The sequence below is a fragment of the Pan troglodytes genome, chromosome 1 (assembly GCF_028858775.2).
Source record: "Pan troglodytes isolate AG18354 chromosome 1, NHGRI_mPanTro3-v2.0_pri, whole genome shotgun sequence".
NCBI lineage: Eukaryota > Metazoa > Chordata > Mammalia > Primates > Hominidae > Pan > Pan troglodytes.
The window spans coordinates 81,317,009-81,340,656 of record NC_072398.2 but is presented as its reverse complement, the minus strand read 5'-3'; the positions used below and the strand labels follow the sequence as shown (position 1 = coordinate 81,340,656).

Sequence of the window (23,648 nt, the reverse complement as noted above, 5' to 3'; positions counted from 1 at the left end):
AAGAATTTTTCTTAGTACAGAACAAAATGGAGTCTCCTATGTCTACTTCTTTCTACACAGACACAGTAAGAATCTGATCTCTCTTTCTTTTCCCCACATTTCCCCCTTTTCTTTTCGACAAAACCGCCATCGTCATCATGGCCCGTTCTCGATGGTCGCTGTCTCTTCGGAGCTGTTGGGTACACGTGCAGAAAGGCTGTCACTTCACACTTGGAAGATTGCACAGCGGCCAGGCAGAGGCGCTCCTCACTTCCCAGACGGGGTGGCCGGGCAGAGGCGCTCCTCACATCCCAGACGGGGCGGCCGGGCAGAGGCGCTCCTCACTTCCCAGACGGGGTGGCCAGGCAGAGGGGCTCCTCACATCCCAGAGGATGGGTGGCCAGGCAGAGACGCTCCTCACTTCCTAGATGGGGTGGCGGCCGGGCAGAGGCTGTAATCTTAGTATTTTGGGAGGCCAAGGCAGTCGGCTGGGAGGTGGAGGTTGCAGCGAGCCAAGATCACACCACTGCACTCCAGCCTGGGCAGCATTGAGCATTGAGTGAGCGAGACTCCATCTGCAAACCCAGCACCTCGGGAGGCTGAGGCGGGCAGAACACTCCAGGTCAGGAGCTGGAGGCCAGCCCGGTCAACACGGCAAAACCCCGTCTCCACCAAAAATACAAAAACCAGGCAGGCGTGGCGGCACCTGCCTGCAATCCCAGGCAGTCGGCAGGCTGAGGCAGGAGAATCACAGGAGCCCGAGGCAGGGAGGTTGCAGCGAGCCGAGATCACGGCAGTACAGTCCAGCCTCGGCAACAGAGGGAGACCGAAAAAAGGAAGAGAGAGAGGGGGAGAGGGAGAGGGAGAGAGATGTTGCATTTCTTTCTGTATGAAGTCTTTAAAAGAACCTTTCATAGCATGCACATTACAGAGTTTAGGAATTCTGCCTTTGAGAATAGTTCATGTGTTCCTTTTTTCTAATTGCAGTTTTTCCACTACTCCCAAGGGCAAGTGTACCTTGGGAATTATCCACCATTTAAAGACAGAATCAGCTGGGCTGGAGACCTTGACAAGAAAGATGCATCAATCAACATAGAAAATATGCAGTTTATACACAATGGCACCTATATCTGTGATGTCAAAAACCCTCCTGACATCGTTGTCCAGCCTGGACACATTAGGCTCTATGTCGTAGAAAAAGGTACTTCCTTGAGTATTTTGGCAGTAATAATGCAGTCTCCTTTATCTCATGTTTGGTTGGAAAACATGAGTTGCATTTCATGGTGGGTTTGGAGGGGGGATTTTTGCCATACAGTTGTGCTCCCTGTTGCCGCGAACCTGTGGCTCTACCAAACACACTTGGAGCTGGGAAACTTGTTGCTCATTCTGACCCAGAGTGGCTGATTTCTCCATTTTTATTCCTACCGTCTGGTGCCTATTGGTCTAATTTCAGGAGTATGAATTTTTCAGTGTTAATTAGAAGAAAGACCAAATTCATTACGTTTGGATGTGATGGGCAGTGGGAAAGAAGGAGATTCATACTGTTTTATATTCTCCAGGAGAAAGCTTTCAACAACAGCACAGTTATTTCTTCCTTTTGATTTTGAGAACAAACAGGAAATGCAGGTTCTGGTGTCTCATTTTTGAGACAAAGTCTGCTTTGTCGGAGAGTAGATCCAGGTAAATTCACACCTCCGGTTTTTCTTTAGAGCACTGAGAGGGATTGTAGGTGTAGAAATGCTTAGTTCCATAGTTCATTGTTTCTCATCTAATATTCATATGTCATGAATTACATAGTAATAGGATAGATAGTAAGATCTCATAATTTGGATAATAAAAGGGTACGGTAACTGCTAAATGAAGATACTTGCTCGTTAATTTAATAAAATTCCATGTTTTCTCTCTGTAGCAATGTACCTTAAAACTATTTTGTTCTTTCCCTCTAGAGAATTTGCCTGTGTTTCCAGTTTGGGTAGTGGTGGGCATAGTTACTGCTGTGGTCCTAGGTCTCACTCTGCTCATCAGCATGATTCTGGCTGTCCTCTATAGAAGGAAAAACTCTAAACGGGATTACACTGGGTAAGAAACACTGTTTTTTTTAGGGCAGGGGTGGAGGGAGGGAATCAGGGTTTATAGAAACTTCTGTATTTAATGAAAAACGTATTTTAAAGAATTAACTACTATTTTCTTTCATGTCAGAATCAGGCAGTCTCCTTAGGAGGTGTTCTAACATGGGCAAGTGGAAATCAGTGGGCCTGCTATTAAATGTGGAATATGACTCTAATCTCTGTTCCAGTTTCCTTCTTAGGTTTGGTGAGATGAGCTACTCAGCAGTCTGTGCTCTGTGTTTCAATACCATCCACTATGCAATCAGTATTCTTAAGACATCACTTACCCAATTTAAGAGTTTAATTTCAATTTCTTGCTAATAAACTCACAAGGTGGTTCTTTCCAGTTAGGAAATATAAAACCCTAATTAAGAAGTTGTGAGCTGGAATTAGTGGCATGCGCCTGTAAGTCCCGGCTACTTAGGCTGTGGCAGGAGGATTGCTTGAGCCGAGGCGTTTGAATCTAGCCTAGGCAACATAGCAAGATCCTGTCTCTTTAAAAAAAAAAGAAAAAGAAAGAAAGAAGAAGAAAAAGCAGTGGTTTTAATAAACTACCTCCCCCAACCCAGTGTGATGATGGTGCAGGGCTTTTCCTTTTTGTAGTTCCCCTACCCCACTCCAAGCTTAAGTAGCTTTATTGCTTTGATCATTCTTAGCTACATTCACCCAAAATGGGATAATAAGAGTTGATGACAAAATATATCAGCAATAAAGAAAAATAGACTTTCTTTTTGTTTATGGCTTCTCAGATGGAACACGTTTAAGCATAGGGTGCGTATCTAATTAAAGGACCTTCTCTTTTCCCCACTCCAGCTGGAAAGCTAACCCATATAAGCTATGTAGAACTCATGTGGTAAGACTGGGAGCAGAGGCTGGATTCAAGTTGATATAGCATGAGCAGTGTTGCAGGTGCTGCACAGATCTAACTTTAACCATCCTGAAGGGACTCTGATGTGAAAGGATTGCATGTCCGGAACTCTCTTGCTGGTGGATGGTGGGAACCTCTATCTATGGGCTCTGCTGATCTAGAGTTTTTAGGAGTGCTGTGTTTTAACAAGTTTGAGTATTCAAATTCAGATATTACTTGCTTGGAATGCTTCTATTCTGCTGACTGTATCTGCCCCCCTTGCATGGTGAGTGTTTTATGATTAAATATAGCTGGACTATTGGTTTCAACATGAGACTAATCCAGGGTGGTGACATGCCGGTCTTTGTAGTTCTTGCTTCGGGGTTAATGAGGGGCAGGAAAGAGTTCCTTAGACTCCTGCATGGCATCATGAATGCTGCTGTTCTTCTTACTTTGGTTTTTTTCCTCCTCCACCTTTTCTACCTTGGTGTGCTGGGATCAGATCCTGCTTATCTTCCACTTCTTAAGAAAAGCTGACATAGAAGACACATTGGGACTATAACAGGGCTGGGTCTCCTCTTCCACTCCCACTAGACACATGGTAACTAATCACATTGCCCATTACTGTTAATATTCCTGTGTATGTATTCAGCCCCTCTCCCTTGTTGATGACTAACCAGCTAGCTCTGAGCTAACCCAACAGCTATTATGATTTGTCCATGCATATGTCACATGTTTGTATTGGAAACATGTTGAGCATACTATCTGGATGAAATTGGATTGTGAAGTTACATAGAGTTTTTATGCACATCTGAATATTTGTGCTCTTCATGTAAAATGCCATTGTGTATATGTGTGTGTGTGCATTAGTTTTCTTTTTTCATATATGTATTATGTTATCAATAATTAAGATCCTGACTGATTATGTATTAGAATAATTAAACCATTTTGGTTCAGAGCATGTAGCCTCCCATTTCACAGAAGGAACAGTTTGCAGAATGCATGGTATGCTTTGGTCTTAGTAATGACACTTTAAATGTGATTCTCCCCAAACTCCTAAGTTTTAAAAGTATATATCAAAAGGCTTTAAGCTGTACTGATGACACATCTCATTGGAAAATCCCTACGCTGTACCCCAGCTTTCTTACTTCCTGGCATTCACTTTCCCTGATTCATTTATGAGATAGTGCTTGTTGTTAAAGACTACTGTCACTGTGAAAAGGTTCAGCCTGTGTGACATGGCATTCCCTAATTTCTCATTCATGACTTCCTGGGTTTTTGGGGGGATTTGATTGTGGTATTGGTAGGGAATAAAAATATGGAGAGAAGAAGATAAGTCAAGACTTGCCTGGATATATATCTGTAATTTAAAACATACATTCAGAAGAGGTTTGCCTTTGATTATAACAAAAGTGAATTGCCATTAAGCTAATAAAAGGTACTATAGAGCTTGTTCCCTTAAACCTTTATCCCAAAGGAGGGTTGATGGCAGGGGGAAAAGACAAACAGCAAAAGGATAAATGTGTATTGTAACTAGAATTCCAATATGATTTTTGTAAACTGGGTTGAAGAGGTTGTACCACATTTGTTTCTGTGCCTCCCCCAGTGATGAGTTCATTGACTTAGAAGAATGAGTGAGTGTCCGGTATAGAAAATAGTTTAAAAACGTGATCGTTTTGATACCCATTGTTATGTTGTCTTTTGTTTTTATATATCTGTTGCTTCATCTTGCCGTCAGTTGCATTTCTATATTTTTGTTTCTATTTATTTATTATTATTATTTTTTACATTTGTTCTTCAAATTGCCAATTCATCAGCTGCAGTACATCAGAGAGTTTGTCACCAGTTAAGCAGGCTCCTCGGAAGTCCCCCTCCGACACTGAGGGTCTTGTAAAGAGTCTGCCTTCTGGATCTCACCAGGTAATGGCTGATTGCGATTCTGCCCACTGCACTGTTCCCTACAGCTTGGTGCTCTGTCACTTCCTTGGGTGTGGAAAAGAATACTGAGCTATGAGAGACAGAGACAGAGACAGACAGACAGAGACAAAGAGAGAGTGGGAGTGAGGAATTAAAGGGCTGGCCTAGGAAGACCACAGGAAAATATGTGGTGAAGAATCTGCTTGAGTAAAGATTTCCATGAAACCACCAATAACATAAATTGTTTACTAACAATGTAGCTTCCTTGCCTCAAGCAGAATTAGGAAATGGCTTTGGCAGTAAAAGATTCTTTAATTGCCCAAGGAAATGAATCTAGTGAAGGAGATTCTTTCTGTATTGAGGTACTCTAAGATAAGAAATTAGCAGGGAAAAGTTGGTATTCTTAGTATTGATAATAAAACCAAAATTATTTTCTATGGATTCTTTAGAAAAAATGGAAAGTAAGCATTTATCTCAATAATTAATAGGCTTGATGAACAAGGAATGGTTTTGGTTTCTACTTGTAGAAAGTACAGAAGAGAAACAGGTTTTATTTGGAAGTTAGCATATAATCTAGCTTTGTGTGTTTTGGCTATAGTATTTTAATTATAACTGTGGCTTGGCAAAAATTCCATAGCTTAGTTCAGTTTGATTTTTCTGGGGTAGAAAGCATGCTAAAGAATTTGGCCAGTTATAGCTTTGTCCTAAAAAGGTGTTAGCTGGTGGGAATGGATTTAAGAGGAAATAAGGAGAGTAACAGTGTTTTGTGGGAAAAGTACCCATAGTCTTATTCCATAGTTGTTATATGTGGTGAGGAAACTAAGGCATTGTGATGTTAAATTACTAAAAGCACACACCCCTTTAGTGACAGAACTGGGGCTAGAACCCAGGTGTCTAGATAGCATGTTCTCTACCACAGCATCAGGCTCATTACTTGTTCCTGTTCTATCTGTCTGTCTCTCTCTCACATTACATAATATGTCAGATACCTCAGTCTACTAATTTGGGTTGTGAACAGGAATAGGGTTGTAAATGAAGACATGAAAGTTACATACACATAGGCATAGCATCTAAAAAAGCATTGGAACATTTTTCTTCCGCCCTTGAAGCACTATGGAAGTTGCTTTTTTGCTGAAAACAAACCAGAAAAAACAAAAAGAAACTGTGGTTTTCAAGACAGTGGAACACAAATTATGCAGCACCGTCATCCCCAAAAGAAAGGAAACAGACAATGTGAGCCGTGTTATTGCCCCAGTGTACTGCCTTGAAGCAGTTTCCACACTGCAGTGTAGGTGGGGAAAATGGAAACTGGGCCCAGCTGTCTCACTGAATTGAGAAGGCAGAAATCAGAATTTGGGGAGGTCAAGGAGGCTAAGATTTATGAGGCTGAGTACCAAAGAAGGAACCATAGAGAGAGTGTGCTAGGATGAGCACGAGCACTTCAGAGATTTGGAGCGGGGTCCCCTTGAATCTTTGATTACAGAGTTGTATACACATAGGAGAACACTCTCTGAAACCAGGGGAAGAACTACCTGAAATGCAGTAGGTTGCACAATGCCTGGTGCTCACACAGGTGTGGGACTAGTTTGTGTTCCTAAGAGCCAGAGTAGAGAGACTTATAATACACAGGGTATTGGTTGGGGTTCTCAAAATGGTCATACCTAAATGGGCTAAATTAGTACCAGAATAAAAGATGCTATGGACCCACCATAACAAAGCTTAAAAGGAAGCCTTTAAAGAATCAAACTAATCCAAAAGTAATTTAATTGCATTTTACAACAAAATCCAACACTCTTTATGCTACAACAAAATTCAGCACCCAACAATGTACAATTTACAATGTCTGGCACCAATCAAAAACTACCAGGCATGGCCTGGTGCGGTGGCTCATGCCTGTAATCCCAGCACTTAGGGAGGCCAAGGCGGGTGGATCACGAGGTCAGGAGTTTGAGACCAGCTTGACCAACATGGTGAAACCCTATCTCTACTAAAAATACAAAAATTAGCCAGGTGTGGTGGCGCACACCTGTAATCCCAGCTACTCAGGAGGCTGAGGCAGGAGAATCACTTGAACCCGGGAGGCAGAGGTTGCAGTAAGCCGAGATCACACCACTGGCACTCCAGCCTGGGCGACAAGAGTGAGACTCCATCTCAAAAAACAAACAAACAAAAAAAAACTATCAGGCATAAAAAGAAACCAAAAAATAAAACACATAAGCCAGATATAGTGGTGTGTACCTGTAGTCCCAGCTACTTGAAAGGCTAAAGTGGGAGGGTTGCTTGAGCCCAAGAGTGTAAGACCAGCCTGGGCAATATAGTGAGACCCTATCTCAAATAAATAGATGGGTGGAAAGAAGGAAGGATGGATGGATGGATGGATGGATGGATGGATGGATGGATAGATTAAAAAATAATAATAATTTAATAATTACAATAAAAAATCAGGAGAAATCAATCAGAAACAAATTCAGAATGGATGGAAATGATGGGATTCATAAACAAAGACCTTAAAATGAGTATTATAAATCTTATTAGTAAACTTAAAGATGTAAAGGAAAGCTTGAACCCAATGAGGAAAGAAATAGATATCTAAAACAGACCAAAATGGAACTTCTGGAAATAAAAAAAAATTGGATGGTGTTAACAACAGATTAGACACTGCAAAAAAAAAGGTCAGTCAACTTGAAGACATAGCAATAGAAACTATCCAAAATGAAGCTCAAAGAGAAAGACAGATGGCGGGGTGAAAGTGAACAGAGCCTAACACGGTGAAAACCCATCTCTACTAAAAATACAAAAAATTAGTTGGGCATGGTGGCATGCGCCTGTAGTCCCAGTTACTCAGGAGGCTGAGGCAAGAAAATCACTTGAACCTGGGAGGCAGAGGTTGCAGTGAGCTGAGATCATGCCACTGTACTCCAGCCTGGGTAACAGAGCGAGACTCTGTCTCAAAAAAGAAAAAAAGAAAGAAAAGAAAGTGAACAGAGCTTCAGTGAGCCACCGGACAATATCAAGCAATCTAATTAGAATCCGAGAAGAAAAAGGGAGAGAAAAAATATGTAAAGAAATAGTGAAATTTTTAATAAATTTAATGAAAAACATAAACACACAGAAATAGTGAAAATTGCTGGGCGCAGTGACTCAACACCTGTAATCCTAGCACTTTGGGAGGCTGAGGCGGGTGGATCACCTGAGGTCAGGAGTTCGAAACCAGCCTGGCCAACGTGGCAAAACCCCATCTCTCCTAAAAATACAAAGATTAGCTGGGCATGGTGGCAGGCGCCTGTAATCCCAGCTACTTGGGAGGCCAAGACAGGAGAATTGCTTAAACCACAGAGGTGGACATTGCAGTGAGCCAAGATTGCGCCAGTGCACTCCAGCCTGGGCAACAGAGTGAGACTCCATCTCAAAAAAAAAAAAAAAATTGACTCTTCACAGCAAAAATAATGACAGCATTTTATGAGGCTATAACATGTGGAAGTAAAATGTATGACAACAGTAGTACAAAGGATGGGGTGGGAGGATGGAAGAATACTGTTGTAAGGTCCTTATATTATCCATGAAATTATAATTTGAAGGTAGACTGTGCTAAGTTAAAGATATATGCTGCAAATTCTAGAGCAAACACTGAAAAAAATAAAAGAGATACATACAGCTAACAAGCTCTATCTCCAAATGGCAATACTGATAAGAACAAAATTCTGACATATGCTACAACATGGAAAATGGTAAAGGCGGATGGTAATAATATCAATGATGGCTTCAGAACAAGAAATAGATCCAGAGATAGAGGGACTTTTTATGATGATAAAGTGATCTACTTACAAAGAAGACATAATCCTAAATGTTTATACTTCTAATAGTAGAGCTTGAAAATAAGTAAAACTGAGAGAATTGGAAGGAAAAATTGACATATTTACAATCATAGTTGGAGGTTTCAACAAGAAACTTTAATGTAATCATTTCAAAATACTCAGTTAATCCAAAAGTGAGCAGGAAAGGAGGGGGAAATGAGCAAAGGGTAGATGGGGCAAATAGAACACGAATAATGAAGTGGTAGATTTAAACTCAACCAGACTGATGATTGTATTACTATAAATGGGCTGAGTGTGCCAATAAAAGGTGGAGATGGACAAATTGGATAGAAAAGCAAGAACCAATCATATGCTGTCCGCAATAAACCACTTTAAATAAAAAGATCCAGGTAGGTTAAAAATATTAATACAAGAATGAAATTGAAAGCAGAGTCTTGAAGAGATATTTGTACATCCATGTTCATAGCAGTATTATTCACAAGAGCCAAAATACAGAAGCAACCCAAGAGTCCATCAGTATGCAAGTGGATAAATAGAATGTGGTATATATATACACAATGGAATATTATTCTGTCTTTAAAAGGAAGGAAATCCTGACACATGCTACAACATGGATGAATCTTGAAGATATGCCAAGTGAAATAAGCCAGCCACAAAAAGACATACTATGTGATTCTACTAATATCCCATACCCTACAGTGGTCCAGTTCATAGAGACAGAAAGTAGAGTGGTAGTTGTTGGGGAAGAAGAATAGGGAGTTGTTTAATTGGTACAGTTTCAGTTTTTGCAGGATGAAAATATCCTAGAGATTGGTTGCACAAGGATGTGAATGCACTTAACACTACTAAGCTGTACACTTTAAAATGGTAAAGATGCTAATTTTTATGTTATATATATTTTACCACATTTTTTAAACAGTAAAAGGATGGAAATGATATGCTACATTAACACTAATCAAGAGAAATCTGGGTGGTAATAACATCAGAATAGGCTTCAGAACAAGAAATAGAACCAGGGATAAAGACAGACTTTTTATGATGACAGAGTGATCTACTCATAAAGAAGACATAATCCTAAATATTTATACTTCTAATAATAGAGCTTGAAAGTAAGTGAAGTAAAACTAAGAGAATTGAAAGGAGAAATTGACATATTCACAAACATAGTCGGAGGTTTCAACACTCCTTTCTCAGCAGTTGGTAAAACAGGTTTACAGAAAATCAAAAAAGATGCGGAAGACTTAACAGTGAAACCAGTTTGAGCTAATAGACATTTATAAAACACTCCTTCCATCAAGAGCAGAATTCTTACTTTTTTTAAGTACACATGAAAATTAACCAAATATAGACCATATTCTGGTTAATAAAACAATTCTCATTAAATTTAAAAGGGTTGGAATCATATAGAGTACATTCTCTGGCCACAATGGAATTAAACAGAAATCAACAGAAAGATACCTGGAAAGTCTCAAATATTTCAAAATTGAACAACCCATGAGTAAAACAAGAAGTCACAAGAAAAATTAGAAAATATTTTGAACTAAGTGAAAATAACAACATATCAAAATTTGTGAGATATAGCTAAAGAAGTGCTTTGAAGATTTGTAGCATTAACTGTTTATATTAGAAAAAAATAAAGCTCTAAAATTGATGATCTAGGCTTCTGTCTGAAGAAACTAGAAAAAGAAGAGCAAATTAAACCCAACATAAACAGATAGAATTAATAAAGAGAAGAGCTGTGGAAAAATCAGAATTAATAAAGAGAAGAGCTGTGGAAAAATCAGCTGACATTCTCATTGTTTCCCTGTAGGTAATCTGTCGCTTCTCTCTGGCTGCTTTTCGGATCTTCTTTATGCCTTTGGTGTTTGGCATTTTATATACTATTTAATTATAGATTATCCCTTGTTGCATCTGCTTGTAATTTCATTGGACCTCCTGAGTCTTAAGGTTGATGTCTTTAATAAATTGTAAAAAATTTCCAGTCACAATCTCTTTGAATTTTTCCTTTCTGCATTTTATCTATTTATCTTTTTATGGAACTCTGATTATATGTGTATTATACTTTCTCTATGCTCTAAGTCTCTTAACCTCTCTTGCAGATCTTTCATTGTATTGTCTTTCTGCCATTTTCTGCATAATTTCTTCATCTGCCTTCATTCACTAATTCCTTAGCTGTGACTAGTCTACTGTTTAGCCCCTTTTAAAAGTTTTTAAACTTCAATTTCATATTACAGGTTTATTTTCTAGAAATTTTATTTGGTTCTTTTTTAAATATACCTGGCTAATTTTGATAGTTCCTTATAACTTCATATTTTCAACTATCTTATTTAAGCATGTTAAATATTCTTATTTTATACCTCAAAACTGATAATTCCAGTGTCTGTAGTCTTTATTGATCTGAGTACGGTTTTTGTTTCTATATTTCTTGCTAATGGTGGCTATTTTCTCATCTCATGGGTGTTTTATAATTTGAAGACTGTACTTACGTTCTTGGCACTTTGTACAAATTGATTGAGTCTTCATTTAAAATATATTTACTCATGAGAAGATTTGTATTTCTTCTGCCTGTGTCTTGGATACTACCAACCCAGTGAGAAGAAATGCACAGGAGGTAAAAAAATTTTGAGAACTTGAATGGTAGACTGTAATGGCCCCACAAAGAGGTCCACATTCTAATCTCTGGATTCTTTAGGATATGTTACCTTATGTATCAAAAAGGACTTGGCAGATGTGATTAAATTGCCTTGAGATAGGGAGATTGTCTTGGGTTATCTGGGTGGCTCCATTGTAACCATAAAGGTCCTTAGAAGAGGGAGGCAGAAGGGTAAGCATCCGGGAGAGACTGGAAGATGCTATACTGCTGACTTTAAAGATGAAGAACTCATAGCCAAGGAATACAGGCAGCTTCCAGAAGCTGGAAAAAGCAAGGAGACAGATTCTCTCCTAGAGCCTGTGGAAGGCACGCAGTCCTATTGACACCTTGATCTTAGCACAGTGAAACACATTTCAGACTTCTGACCTGTAAAACTGTGAGATAATTAATATGTTTTTAACACCTTTAAAATTGTCTTTATTCTCCTCCCTCAAACTTGATTGCGAATCTGGTGGGGTAGGATTCCCGGTTGGAAATCATTTTCCTTCAGCATTTTGAGTCATTGCTGATTGTTCTGGCTTCCAGCATTGTGGCTTAGAAGCTGATGCCATTCTGATTCACTCTTAGGGCAGAGGAAGGTGAGAGTAAAGGGAGAGTAAAGACCAGAACCAAACTGGGGCTCTTCCAGCCAAGTGGAGTGGGAGGCTGGGTTGGGAAGGTGTTAGATAGGCGCTACCTAGAGTTTAGAGTGTTAAGGCACTGGGGAAAAAAATAAGAAAATTTTTTTTCTTTGTGAAGCTTAGTTTTGAATGAGATTGGTATAAAGTAATTTTTGTATATGTATTTGAGGAGCAGTTGGTTTTCTAGATCCTTTTCTGGATATCGTTGATGCTTTGTATGCAAAAGGTAGGTTTTTGGGTTATGTTGTTAAACAGTGATTGAATGGAATATTTATGTATTTGTCAACTATAGTGCATAGCATAGATAGGGTAATGTTTCAAGAAGTAGTTATGTGCGTTTTTCCTTTAGTCCTCACAACAGTCCTCCAGGGTAAGTTCTTCTGTTGTCTCTATTTTACACATGAAGAAACTGAGGCTTAGTTAGGCAAGTCACTTGCTCAAGGTCAGTAGTTAGTGGCTGAGCCAGATCTGTCTGGTTCTAAGGCACATGTATATTTTATCCTGTCCAATTTTTTTCACCTCTGCTTTGATAATCAGTATTTGTCTCATTTATCTCAAAGAAAGTCATAATACATAGCTGTGTTTCATATTTATATTTTACTTAAAAAACAGTGGAATAAATACTAAAAAAAAGGTGTTCTGTCAGTAGTCAATGAGCACATGGTAAAAATAGATGTTCTTTCTTAGTGATTCGTGCTAGGCTTTTGGGGATGATTCCTCTAACACCTGAAGGACTAGAATCAAATTAAATAGGGCTACAGGCTACAGAGACTGTGAAAGGTGTACTACAGGACACAACGTAATGACTCCTGAGCAGTTAATTTGTAGTTAGAAGCAGGTCTCTTTGCTTTTCTAGAATCCTTTCTTCCTGGACCTTCTCCCCCAACCTTCACCAGTTATGGTTTTTTTATTGGAATAAATAATTAATTTTGGTACAAGTAAACTTCAGAGGTAATTTTATCTCTAGTTGTAATTAAAATAATAGGCCTCTATTAAGCAATGTGTTTCTTGAAACATTTTCAATAGCTAAGGCCTATTCATGTAGAAAGTAGCTGAAAACATACTCAGACCAATTTTTCACTTTATTGTTGTAATTCTTTGTGTAAAAGCAAAGATAAATAAATAAATGAAATGGAGGGTGGGGAGGGTGAGTACCAAGAGATAGAGTAAAACAGCTAGGTTAATGTAGGTTTTGTTGTTGTTTTCCTTCTTTATTATACCCAAAAGTGAATGTCTTAGCAATGGTGGGTTCATTTCAAAGTTGATTGTGGTTCTGTGGATCCTCTTGAAGTCCTGAGCAGCCTCATTTGCCCTCAAAATCGAGGTGCTGAGGCATGTTCCATAGAGACTCAGGGCTCCTTCCACCTCTAAATAGCACTCAGAATCAAACTTCATAGAGGCGTTCTAGATTGAGCTAGATCTGTCAGCAGACCCCAATCTCAACCTACATCTGCAGTTTCTCTGCATCCTTTCTTTCATCCATCCCTTCATCCAGCACCTATGTTCTGCCAAGTTCTAGGAAGTTAACAAAGTCCCTGACTTAAGACCTTATTATATTCTAAGGGGGAAGAGGAATGAGGATAACATCAGGCAGTGGTAAACAGTTTGAAGAATACCAAGTCCATCAGCAGGAAGGGATTTCTTCAGTGTTTTCCCATTTACTTTCAAGAGATAGTTGTATTCTTTTGACATGAAAGACAATACTGTCTCACATGAAAGACCTCATTGATATTTTAACATTTACAGACTAAAAGATAATTCTGTGTTCTTTTTCCTCTTTACTTTCTCTGTTCTCATTCTTTTCCACTCACGTAATGTATCAATTATCTACTGCTACGTAACAAACCCCCCAAAATATAGTGGCTTAAAACACGCACTATTTATTTGGCTCCCCATTCTGTGGATTGGTCGAGCAGATTCTGGTCTGGATGAGCTCAGCTGATCTCTGCTGGCTCACTTGTGCATCTGCAGTTGGCTAGAAGGTTGACTGGTAGCTGGACAGTCTACAGTGGTCTCACTTACAGTCTAACCATTGGCAGGCTGTTGGCCAGGCAGACAGAGGACAGCTGGGCCATGCATCTCTCATCAGCCATCAGGCTGACTTTGGCTTCTTCACATGGTAGTGGTGGCTGTGTGGGTCCCAAGATCAGTGAGAGTGGAAGTGGCAAGGTCTGTTGAGGTCTGGGTGTGGAAACTGCACAGCATCACTGCTGCCTCATTCTGTTAGTCAGAGTTGATCACAAGATCAGCCCAGATTCAAGGGGTAGAGAAACAGATTTCTACTCTTGATGGAAGGACCTACAGCATTATGTTGCAAAGAGTAAGATGCAGTGAAGGAAAGAGTTTGTAGCCATTTGTGCAGTCAGTCACACATTGTAAACCCCTTCTCCCATGAACATACCCTAAAACTCTTAGTGAGTTTTTAGGAATTATGATATGGGGTTTTATTATCTAAGAATTTATATAATTTAATATTGGGAGTTCCGTCCTATTCTTGGAAATAGCTGTTACCAGGGAACAGTTAGTTTAATTCTGTTCCTAGTAGAAAACAGTCTTTTTTTTGTTTTTTTGAGACGGAGTCTCGCTTTGTCACCCGGGCTGAAGTGCAGTGGCGCTATCTTGGCTCACTGTAAGCTCCGCCTCCTGGGTTCACACCATTCTCCTGCCTCAGCCTCCTGAGTAGCTGGGACTCCAGGCACCCACCACCATGCCTGGCTAATTTTTTTGTATTTTTAGTAGAGACGGGGTTTCACTGTGTTAGCAAGGATGGTCTCGATCTCCTGACCTCATGATCCGCCCGCCTCGGCCTCCCAAAGTGCTGGGATTACAGGCGTGAGCCACCGCACCCGGCCGAAAACAGTCTTTTTAACTTCCTTTTGTTTTTTGGTGGGGTTAGCATTTAACTTGCAGCTTTCTGAGATGAATATAGAGGGTCTGTATGATTATTAACCATGTGATCTGTTAATATTACCTATGACAGCCATTATAGACTAAAGATAAACACACAGAGTTTGACTATTTAATTTACTTGACCAGTTACCTCAGTGCATTTTAAAGTATGTTTGTGTAACAAGACGTTCGTAATAATAACTAACATGTATTAAGTACTATCTGTGAGACACTGCCTAAGTTATAGGTATCATCTTATTTAATTTTCATAACAACAAAAAACAAAAATGTAGATATTATTAGTAGTACCATTTTAGAGATGAAGAAACTTGTGCTTAGAAATTTGCAAATGTGCCCAGGGCCACATGACCAGTGCTCTTCTCTAAGGTTCAACAAAGACGATATCATAATTCAGACTGCAGATCTGCCAACATTCAAATGGATCTAGTCCTCGAGTGTTATTTTCTAACTCCGCTTTTAGATGCACCATTGTATAGCCCTTACAACTGGGCCTGTCCCTTCTGTAGACGTGGGAGTAGCTGAACTCCACAGAACCCCAGGTTACACACTCAGGACACAGGTTGTTAGGGCTCCTGGATGAGGGTAAGTGTGTTTATTTTAAACCACGTGCTTTTGGCTATTGAGCTTATGATTTCAAAGGTGAAAGCTTAAACACATTATTAGACTTCTCAAGGAGAGTTCCCCTAGATTGGGAGAAAAGTTGACATTGGGTAATATTAAATTTTTCTTTTAAAACCAGGGCTATTTTGTTGTTGTTTACAATTTTAAGAGTCTAGACTGAAAGAGTCATGAAATGCAGCCACCTATCTGACCTCTTCCCCCAACAGTTAGGGAATTCGCTCTGCCCCCAGGCCACCCAACCTTCCCTTGCTCTCCTGAATGGGATTCTGACAATTCCCTGGAATTGTAACCTCTTCCTTACTGCTGAAGCTGAGAAGAGGATCTTTTCTACTTTCCTCCATTTAGGGTTTTTCTTTATATCTGTGTAGATTGTGGCTTTTTGTTTTTTCTTTTTAATTTTATTTTAAAACAGGAAGAACAGTTATCTGATATTAAAAATCAAGGAAGCAATATTTGTATTGGTCACAATACGCTCAGACTAAAAGAATTATGCTGTAAGTAGTTGTGTTGAAGAATATTTGAAGTGCTTTTAAACTATTTGTTTAAAACTATACCTATTTGTATAACGTGACCAGATCAAATTGATTGTATCTTTGGGTGGCACCAAATATGTTGGTTTCTTGCATGGATTGATTATTCTGAAGCTCATGATTTCTGTGGTTCTCAGGTGGGTGGAAGTTCCCATCTTAGTCCTTAAGACTCTTACCCCAATTGTAAGAGCTGAGGAATTCTGTGATAGCTATTAAGGTAAGAGATATTCCTAAGAAGGAATATATTATTACAGAAATTTTCAAACATCAAAAAGGTTTGAAAGAATAATGTAACAAAGCCCCATGTACTTGCTTTAACTATTGTCAACGTATGTCCAATCTTGTTTCAAAGTCAGTCCTGGACGTATCATCCATAAGAAGTCTTCCTGAAGACATTCAAGAGGGAAGTCTTTGCTTTGGAACCCTGATGTGATCACGTTAATCATTGCTTCTATGCCTGTAGCTGAAGGAACCGCCAGCTTTTTCAGTCCTCTAATCCTTCTGCTTCCCTTTTCCAGGGCCCAGTCATATATGCACAGTTAGACCACTCCGGCGGACATCACAGTGACAAGATTAACAAGTCAGAGTCTGTGGTGTATGCGGATATCCGAAAGAATTAAGAGAATACCTAGAACATATCCTCAGCAAGAAACAAAACCAAACTGGACTCTCGTGCAGAAAATGTAGCCCATTACCACATGTAGCCTTGGAGACCCAGGCAAGGACAAGTACACGCGTACTCACAGAGGGACAGAAAGATGTGTACAAAGGATATGTATAAATATTCTATTTAGTCTTCCTGATATGAGGAGCCAGTGTTGCATGATGAAAAGATGGTATGATTCTACATATGTACCCATTGTCTTGCTGTTTTTGTACTTTCTTTTCAGGTCATTTACAATTGGGAGATTTCAAAAACATTCCTTTCACCATCATTTAGAAATGGTTTGCCTTAATGGAGACAATAGCAGATCCTGTAGTATTTCCAGTAGACATGGCCTTTTAATCTAAGGGCTTAAGACTGATTAGTCTTAGCATTTACTGTAGTTGGAGGATGGAGATGCTATGGTGGAAGCATACCCAGGGTGGCTTTAGCACAGTAGCAGTACCATTTATTTGTCTGCCGCTTTTAAAAAATACCCATTGGCTCTGCCACTTGAAAAGAATATGAGAAGTTTTTTTGAAGTTTTTCTCACTAATATATGGGGCAATTGTTAGCCTTACATGTTGTGTAGACTTACTTTAAGTTTGCACCCTTGAAATGTGTCGTGTCAATTTCTGGATTCATAATAGCAAGATTAGCAAAGGATAAATGCCGAAGGTCACTTCATTCTGGACACAGTTGGATCAATACTGATTAAGTAGAAAATCCAAGCTTTGCTTGAGAACTTTTGTAACGTGGAGAGTAAAAGGTATCGGTTTTATTCTTTGCTGATGTCCTTTCTGCTTGAAGTAACAGTCACCATACAGCTAAAGGAGAGGAGTTTCTTTCCTTCTAAGTAGGCAGAAATGGTATCATTATGTTGCCACTCTCCAATCTCCCAGAGCTCGCTCTCTAGAGAATCACCTTCTTTCGCTTTTTTTTTTTTTTTGAGGTAGAGTCTCACTATGTTGCCCAGACTAGCCTTGAACTCTTGGGCTCAAGTGATTCTCCCTCCTCAGCCTCCCGAGTAGCTGGAACAAACTATAGTTGCACCACTGCAGCTGGCAAGAATCACCTTCTTTATAAAGCGTCAGTCATGCTTCCAGCAAGAGGCAGCATCAGTCATGGCTTTATAACAGCTTCATGGTGCCTCAAAGACTGTTGAGGTTAATGAGAGCCTAGATTAGACAGTTTGGCTGTCCTTCCCGAAAACTTGTTTTCTCCTATTCACTACTCCCCACCCCACTTAAAATCTATGAGTTTTTACTTTTTACTGGGAATGGAAAGTGTGGTGAAGATCATTCAACATTTATGTTGTCATTTCTCCCATTTTCTGAATTTTTTTTTTTAATTTCCCCCCTTTTAAAATTGTCCGAAAGCCCACAGTTATGGAAAGAATACTGTCTAGATGGTCTGCAGAACGTGTTTGGGGTGAGTGGGAGTGAGGGGCAATGTTACTTTTTCTCCCTGTAGTTTGGAGTCCATTATGAGCTGCTGCTTTTTCTTCTCATCTTGTCGTCTTCTGGGGATGTTTGAAGGCTGAGTTCCAACAGAATTCACAAAGGGAATAAAACAGGATTGAGATTTTGAGGTGTGCACAAGGTGGTAAGATAAAGGGCATATGAGCTTCAAAACTAATGCTGTTGCATACATGAAGCCTTTTGTTTTTTGAGGAGCTATTTTTGTTATTCTTGTAACGCTCCACCTTACATGCCACGTCTGTGTGAGTCAACAGGGATCAGGTTTGGTCACCACACACGTCTGAAGCTGGGCAGCGTCTGCTCTGTGTTCTGTGTGGAATGGAGAAAAAAACGCCTGCCCTGCTGCCTTCCGTGTTCATAGGCCCAGCCCAAGAGAGTGACACACAGTGCTGGCCCTGAGACATTTCCACAAAGTGGTCAACTCTGCCTTGCATCCTGAAACTTTTTGGGCATCTATTTTGAAAACTATAGGAGCCTTTGGAAGGCCTCTTATGTTTGGAGGGGAAGGGTGTTGAGATTGTCACCATCCTTCAAGCTGGGACTCCTGGTGAGCCTTTGCCACCATGAAAACCACATAGCTGACCAGGGCTGTGCTTGAGGTACAGAGGACACACATTGTAGACAGGCCTGTGTCATGTTTCCTTACAGTCATTTTTTACAGAGAAAAGGGGCATTGTTTTTTCACTGCTTTCTCAACAGTTCCTGTGAATAAATGAAACATTTCGGAGCTCCCTGAGAGCAAGAGCCTTCACTTCTTCTTGCGGTGCCGGGACCATGTGTTGGTGAAGCTGGTGCTGTGGGGGCCACTCACTCAAATGACACCTGGAGGCCTGTTCCTCCCTTACCACTCCCTTCCCCAGCCCGACTTCTTGGCCTCCTGCCCAACCAGACACCTCAAACTCTGTCAGCGCCCTGGCATTCTGGCAGAGAATCCTCACCAGTTCTCACCAACCTTCCCCCCAGGCAAGAGCAGCTGCCAGCATGGCGCTCTGCCAGGACAGGTTTCCCTGAAGGAAGCTGCTCACACTGAGATGAGCCTCTCAGGGCAGGACCTCTTCCCAAGCCCTGCACACCCACCCCTGCAGCCCTTTTGGCTCCCCTTTTTCCTGTGCCTCAGCACTCCTTGCCTGGTTGCAGATAATGAACTAAGGTTGCCTAAAGGGCAGATCTGCCCTCTCCATGTCTTCGTCCTGGCAAACAGGGTCGTCTTAAAATTATGCGCTAATTCTGTATGGGAGCACTCAAAAGGCATTACTTAGAGATTGCAATTTCAAACTATCTCTAGTTTTTCAATGGAAATGTATCAGCTAGGGAAAAACCATCAAGCTCATTATTATTTTTTGATCTTCAGTTGTATTTTTGTGAATATTTTAATACATCGTTTTCAATTTCTGAATTGTGTTGTGTGCTCATTTTGACCAGAATAGAAAAAGAGATATGCCTTTCACTCATATCATTCCAGCTACACCTGCCTTCTTTTCTTATGCCGTCCGTGTGCCTGCTTCTGGGCCTTTGCACATGCTGTGCCCTGGGCCTGAAGCACGCCTTCTGCCAATATTCCTGTGGTTTGCTCTCTGACTTCCTTTAAGCCTCTGCTCAAATGTTACCTCCTCAGGGAGACCTTCTGTGATATATAAAAGAGCAAGCCCCCCACCCCACCGCCTCAGCCTTCCTGGCCCCCTCAGTTCTGCTCTAGTTACTCTATTTCTCTCCCTCTTTCCCAGTACACACTTGTCTGTTCTCCCCCATTAGAACATAGTTAACAAGAGACCAGAACCTTGCTGTTTTGTTCACTGCTCCGTCTGCAGTAAGGGGAACAGCACCTGGAACTTAGCTGCTCAATACATGTTACCTGGATGGATGAGTAGGTGGAAGCATTCATCCATTCAGCAACCTACACTGAGAACAATCCTGTGCCAAGCACTGTGCTAAGCATAAGGAAACAAAACAAGACAAAGCTCCTCAAGGAGCTTGCCACAGGGTGGAGGTGACAGGTGACATGAATGGAAGTAACTAGTAGTTACCAAATACTTGGTGTGAGCCAGGCACTTTGCATTTCTTCCTCTATTATTTCTGTGAGTTAACAGTAATTGTACTAATCTTAATCCCATTGTTTGAAAGATTATATGGCTTACCCCGGGCCACTTAGCTAATAAAGGAACAGAGAAGAGGGGCTGGGCCTGGGGCTGCTGTTTGATCCACAGCCTTGTTCCTAACCACTATGCCCTGTGGCCTCTCACACCAAAAGGAAGTACCAAACTGCTTCCTTACTCAAATAAATGTGCTGAAATGCAGTTGCAGTTTTCTCCCAGTCCCTTAGGAGCTGGTTAGAGAGTCCCTTAGGAACTTGAGAGGGTAGTGTAGTCTAGGTGGTAGGCACAGATGTCTGAGAGCTTTAACCTCAGTCTGGAAGACAATGTGGTGACTTAATTTGTTGAGAACTATGTTACAAATAATGTGTTACTAATAAAACATTGAGGCTTTGCAGTGACTTAGTAATTTTATAAATTACCATGGATTCACAATGAGCCCCTGCCTTGCATAACTTTGGGCTTGCAAAACCTAATGCGTTCTTGAGTGGGAGAAGATGAGTTACAGCTGGCAGGAACTCCCCTGGGAGTAATTCTCACATGTGAACAGCATCCATCTTGCGTGATGTGACAAAAAGAAAAGGGATGCTTCCTTCACCACACAAGGGCAGCAGTGAGTGATGGAATCACATTTTTGTCATCTCTGCAATTCCTTCCAAGTCAGCACTAAGTGTCGGAGGGCATCCACCTGCTGGGGCTCTGGTTTCCAAGCTACATAGGGGCCTTGCCAACCAAAGATGGACTTTTTATTTATGAGAGCAGCCTCCACCCCTGAGGGAGCTGAGTTGAGCAGTGTTTAGAGGAAACTCAGATACTCTCTCACCCCAGTTGGCTCCCTTCTGACCCCTCTGGGTAGTTCCTGTGCTAACTGGACTGGGGAACCACTGACTTCATCCTCCCACTGTGCAGGGAAGGCGAGGGAGCAGCCACGGGGAGGAAAGTGGCATCTGTGGCATTGGTAGAGCTGGTGGTAGGAGCCAACCATCTGCTTTTATGGTGGGTTCTCCCCTGCACTTTCCTCTTGCATAGTCAAGATATTGTATGAACAATTTCAATATATTTTGTTTTTTTGTAGAATTACTTTAATGAAATTACCCTTTGATATAATTTGAAAAAAAATTTTTTTTGAGACAGTCTTGCTCTGTCATCCAGGCTGGAGTGCAGTGGCATGATCTTGCCTCACTGCAACCTCCACCTCCTAGGTTCCAGCGATTCTCCCACCTCAGCCTCCCCAGTAGCTGGCATTACAGGCACGCGCCACCACACCCGGCTAATTTTTTGTATTTTTAGTAGAGATGCCCACCTCAGTCTCCCAAAATGCTGAGATTACCGGCGTGAGCCACCAGGCCCAGCCCCTTTGACATAATTCTATCAGCCTACATTGAAGTATGTCATAAGAAAGAGTCCTAGGAAACTAGCTACTTATTGTACTTTACTGCCAGCATGGCTTTGAGAAGTTATTCCCTGTCATACATTTTTCAATTTTATAAAGACCCACAGCACAAATATCTCTCTGGATTTAATACCAGATGATATGGTTGAGATCTCTGTCGCAGCCTAAATCTGTCGAATTGTGATACCCAGCATTGGAGGTGAGGCCTGGTGGGAGGTGATTGGATCACAGTGGGTAGATTTCTAATGAGTGGTTTAGCACCGTCCTCCTTGGTACTGTTCTCGTGATTGTGAGTTCTCATGGGACCTGTTTGTTTAAAAGTATGCAGCACCCTCCCACTCTGCTCTCTCGCTCCTCCTCCCGCCACGTGAGACGCCTCATGAGAAGCCTCACTACCCCTTTGCCTTCCGCCATATTTGGAAGCTTTCTGGGGCCTCACCAGAAGCCAAAGACGCTATGCTTCCTGTGTAACCTGCAGAACGGTGAGCCAATTAAACCTCTTTTCTTCATAAATTACCCAGTCTTGGGGTTTTGTTTTTGTTTTTTGTTTGTTTGTTTTTTGTTTGTTTGTTTGTTTTTTGAGATGGAGTCTCACTCTGTCGCCCAGGCTGGAGTGCAGTAGCACGATCTCCGCTCACTGCAACCTCCACCTCCTGGGTTCAAGCGATTCCCCTGCCTCAGCCTCCTGGGTAGCTGGGATTACAGGCATGCGCCACCATTCCCGGCTAATTTTTTTTTTGTATTGTAGCGGAGATAGGGTTTCACCATGTTGGCCAGGCTGGTCTCGAACTCCTGACCTCAGGTGATCTGCCCGCCTTGGCCTCCCAAAGTGCTGGGATTACAGGCGTGAGCCACCACACCTGGCCTTCAGTCCCAGGTATCTTTTATAGCAGCGCGAAAACAAGTAATACACCAGGAAAACTGTTTCTTAAGAATATTTTGTTTCATACTAGTCATGTGCACTGACTTGTCACTGATTGTATTTGTCTCTTTGCTTTTGCTATTCTCTAGGTCCTAGCCAAATTTGTGGGTCACTTTCTACCACTGTACACAGATTGTACACTCCATATACACTTTGTACATTAACTTTACTCATAGCTTTATGTGTATCTTGGATTATGTTCAGCTCTATGATCTGTCTCAGTTTTTTCCATTGATACAATAATAGATGTGTCCTGATTTAGATAGAGAAAGTAGGTAGGCAGAGATTCTGGCCATGGCATCAGAGATTCATAATGCCAACCACAGACTTACTCTTGACTCCACAAAAATCATTTCACAAATTCCTATTGTTGCCCAAAAGAGGTGAAAATAAAAGTATATGACTGGCTGAGTGTAACAAAACTACATGACAGGAATTACGACTCACATACAGCCTGGAGTCACCTTTCTGTTACACCCTGTTCATCAGTGATGGAAAGGGAGCTTCCTATGTGCTGAAAGTTCATCTCTCTTATTGCAGGTATGATTTCCACTGGTATTAATGAGCTTGAAATATGAAGGCCACTTAAATTTCCCAGAGGTGTCAAGTGATGTGGGGATTTCAGAGCATGTATCAACTCACTTCAGCAATATTAGCATTTTTGTTTGAAATACCCAGTTAGACAGGAAACTTGAAAGATAATTGTTTCAATTATTTGTATCATCATACTGAAAATTGCTTAAAACGTTCTGGTTGTTCCTTGAAGACATTAAAAGAATAGATCCTATTAATGCCCCATAGGTTGTTTGATCCTTTTGGAAATGAAAAGATTGACTGATGATTGATTGAATTTTCTGCTTTTTATTAAATTGGTGAGATGGCAAAAAAAGAAAAATGTAAACATATACAAAAGAAGAGAGAATAGTAAGATCAACCTGCATACACTTATCTTCAATACTTACTTTATCCAGCCCCTTTTTTCTTTTTTCCTCTTTTCTGAATTATTTTAAAACAAATCCCAAAATCATGTAAGTGCACCCCTACATTCTTCACTGTGCATCTTTTAAAAATGTGGACATTTTCTTACATAATCACAATATCTTGTCACATTTAACAAAA

The 23,648-nt window shown here is 40.8% G+C and overlaps 1 protein-coding gene across 3 annotated transcripts in view; it reads left to right on the top strand.

The window, feature by feature from the left end:
* MPZL1 (myelin protein zero like 1) overlaps positions 1-19,520 on the top strand; it is a 74,824-nt gene extending 55,304 nt beyond the window's left edge. Inside the window, exons 4-7 of one of the 3 annotated variants that reach the window (XM_524952.8) lie at positions 967-1,180; positions 1,926-2,058; positions 4,752-4,854; positions 16,519-19,520. In XM_524952.8, the coding sequence (XP_524952.3) occupies positions 967-1,180; positions 1,926-2,058; positions 4,752-4,854; positions 16,519-16,620 (552 nt within the window). In that variant the 3' untranslated portion in view covers positions 16,621-19,520. Of the gene's footprint in view, positions 1-966; positions 1,181-1,925; positions 2,059-2,900; positions 3,221-4,751; positions 4,855-16,518 lie in introns of those variants that run through there. The other 2 variants (XM_003308590.6, XM_063811666.1) reach the window with 2 other exon arrangements.
* Positions 19,521-23,648: the final 4,128 nt, after the last annotated feature.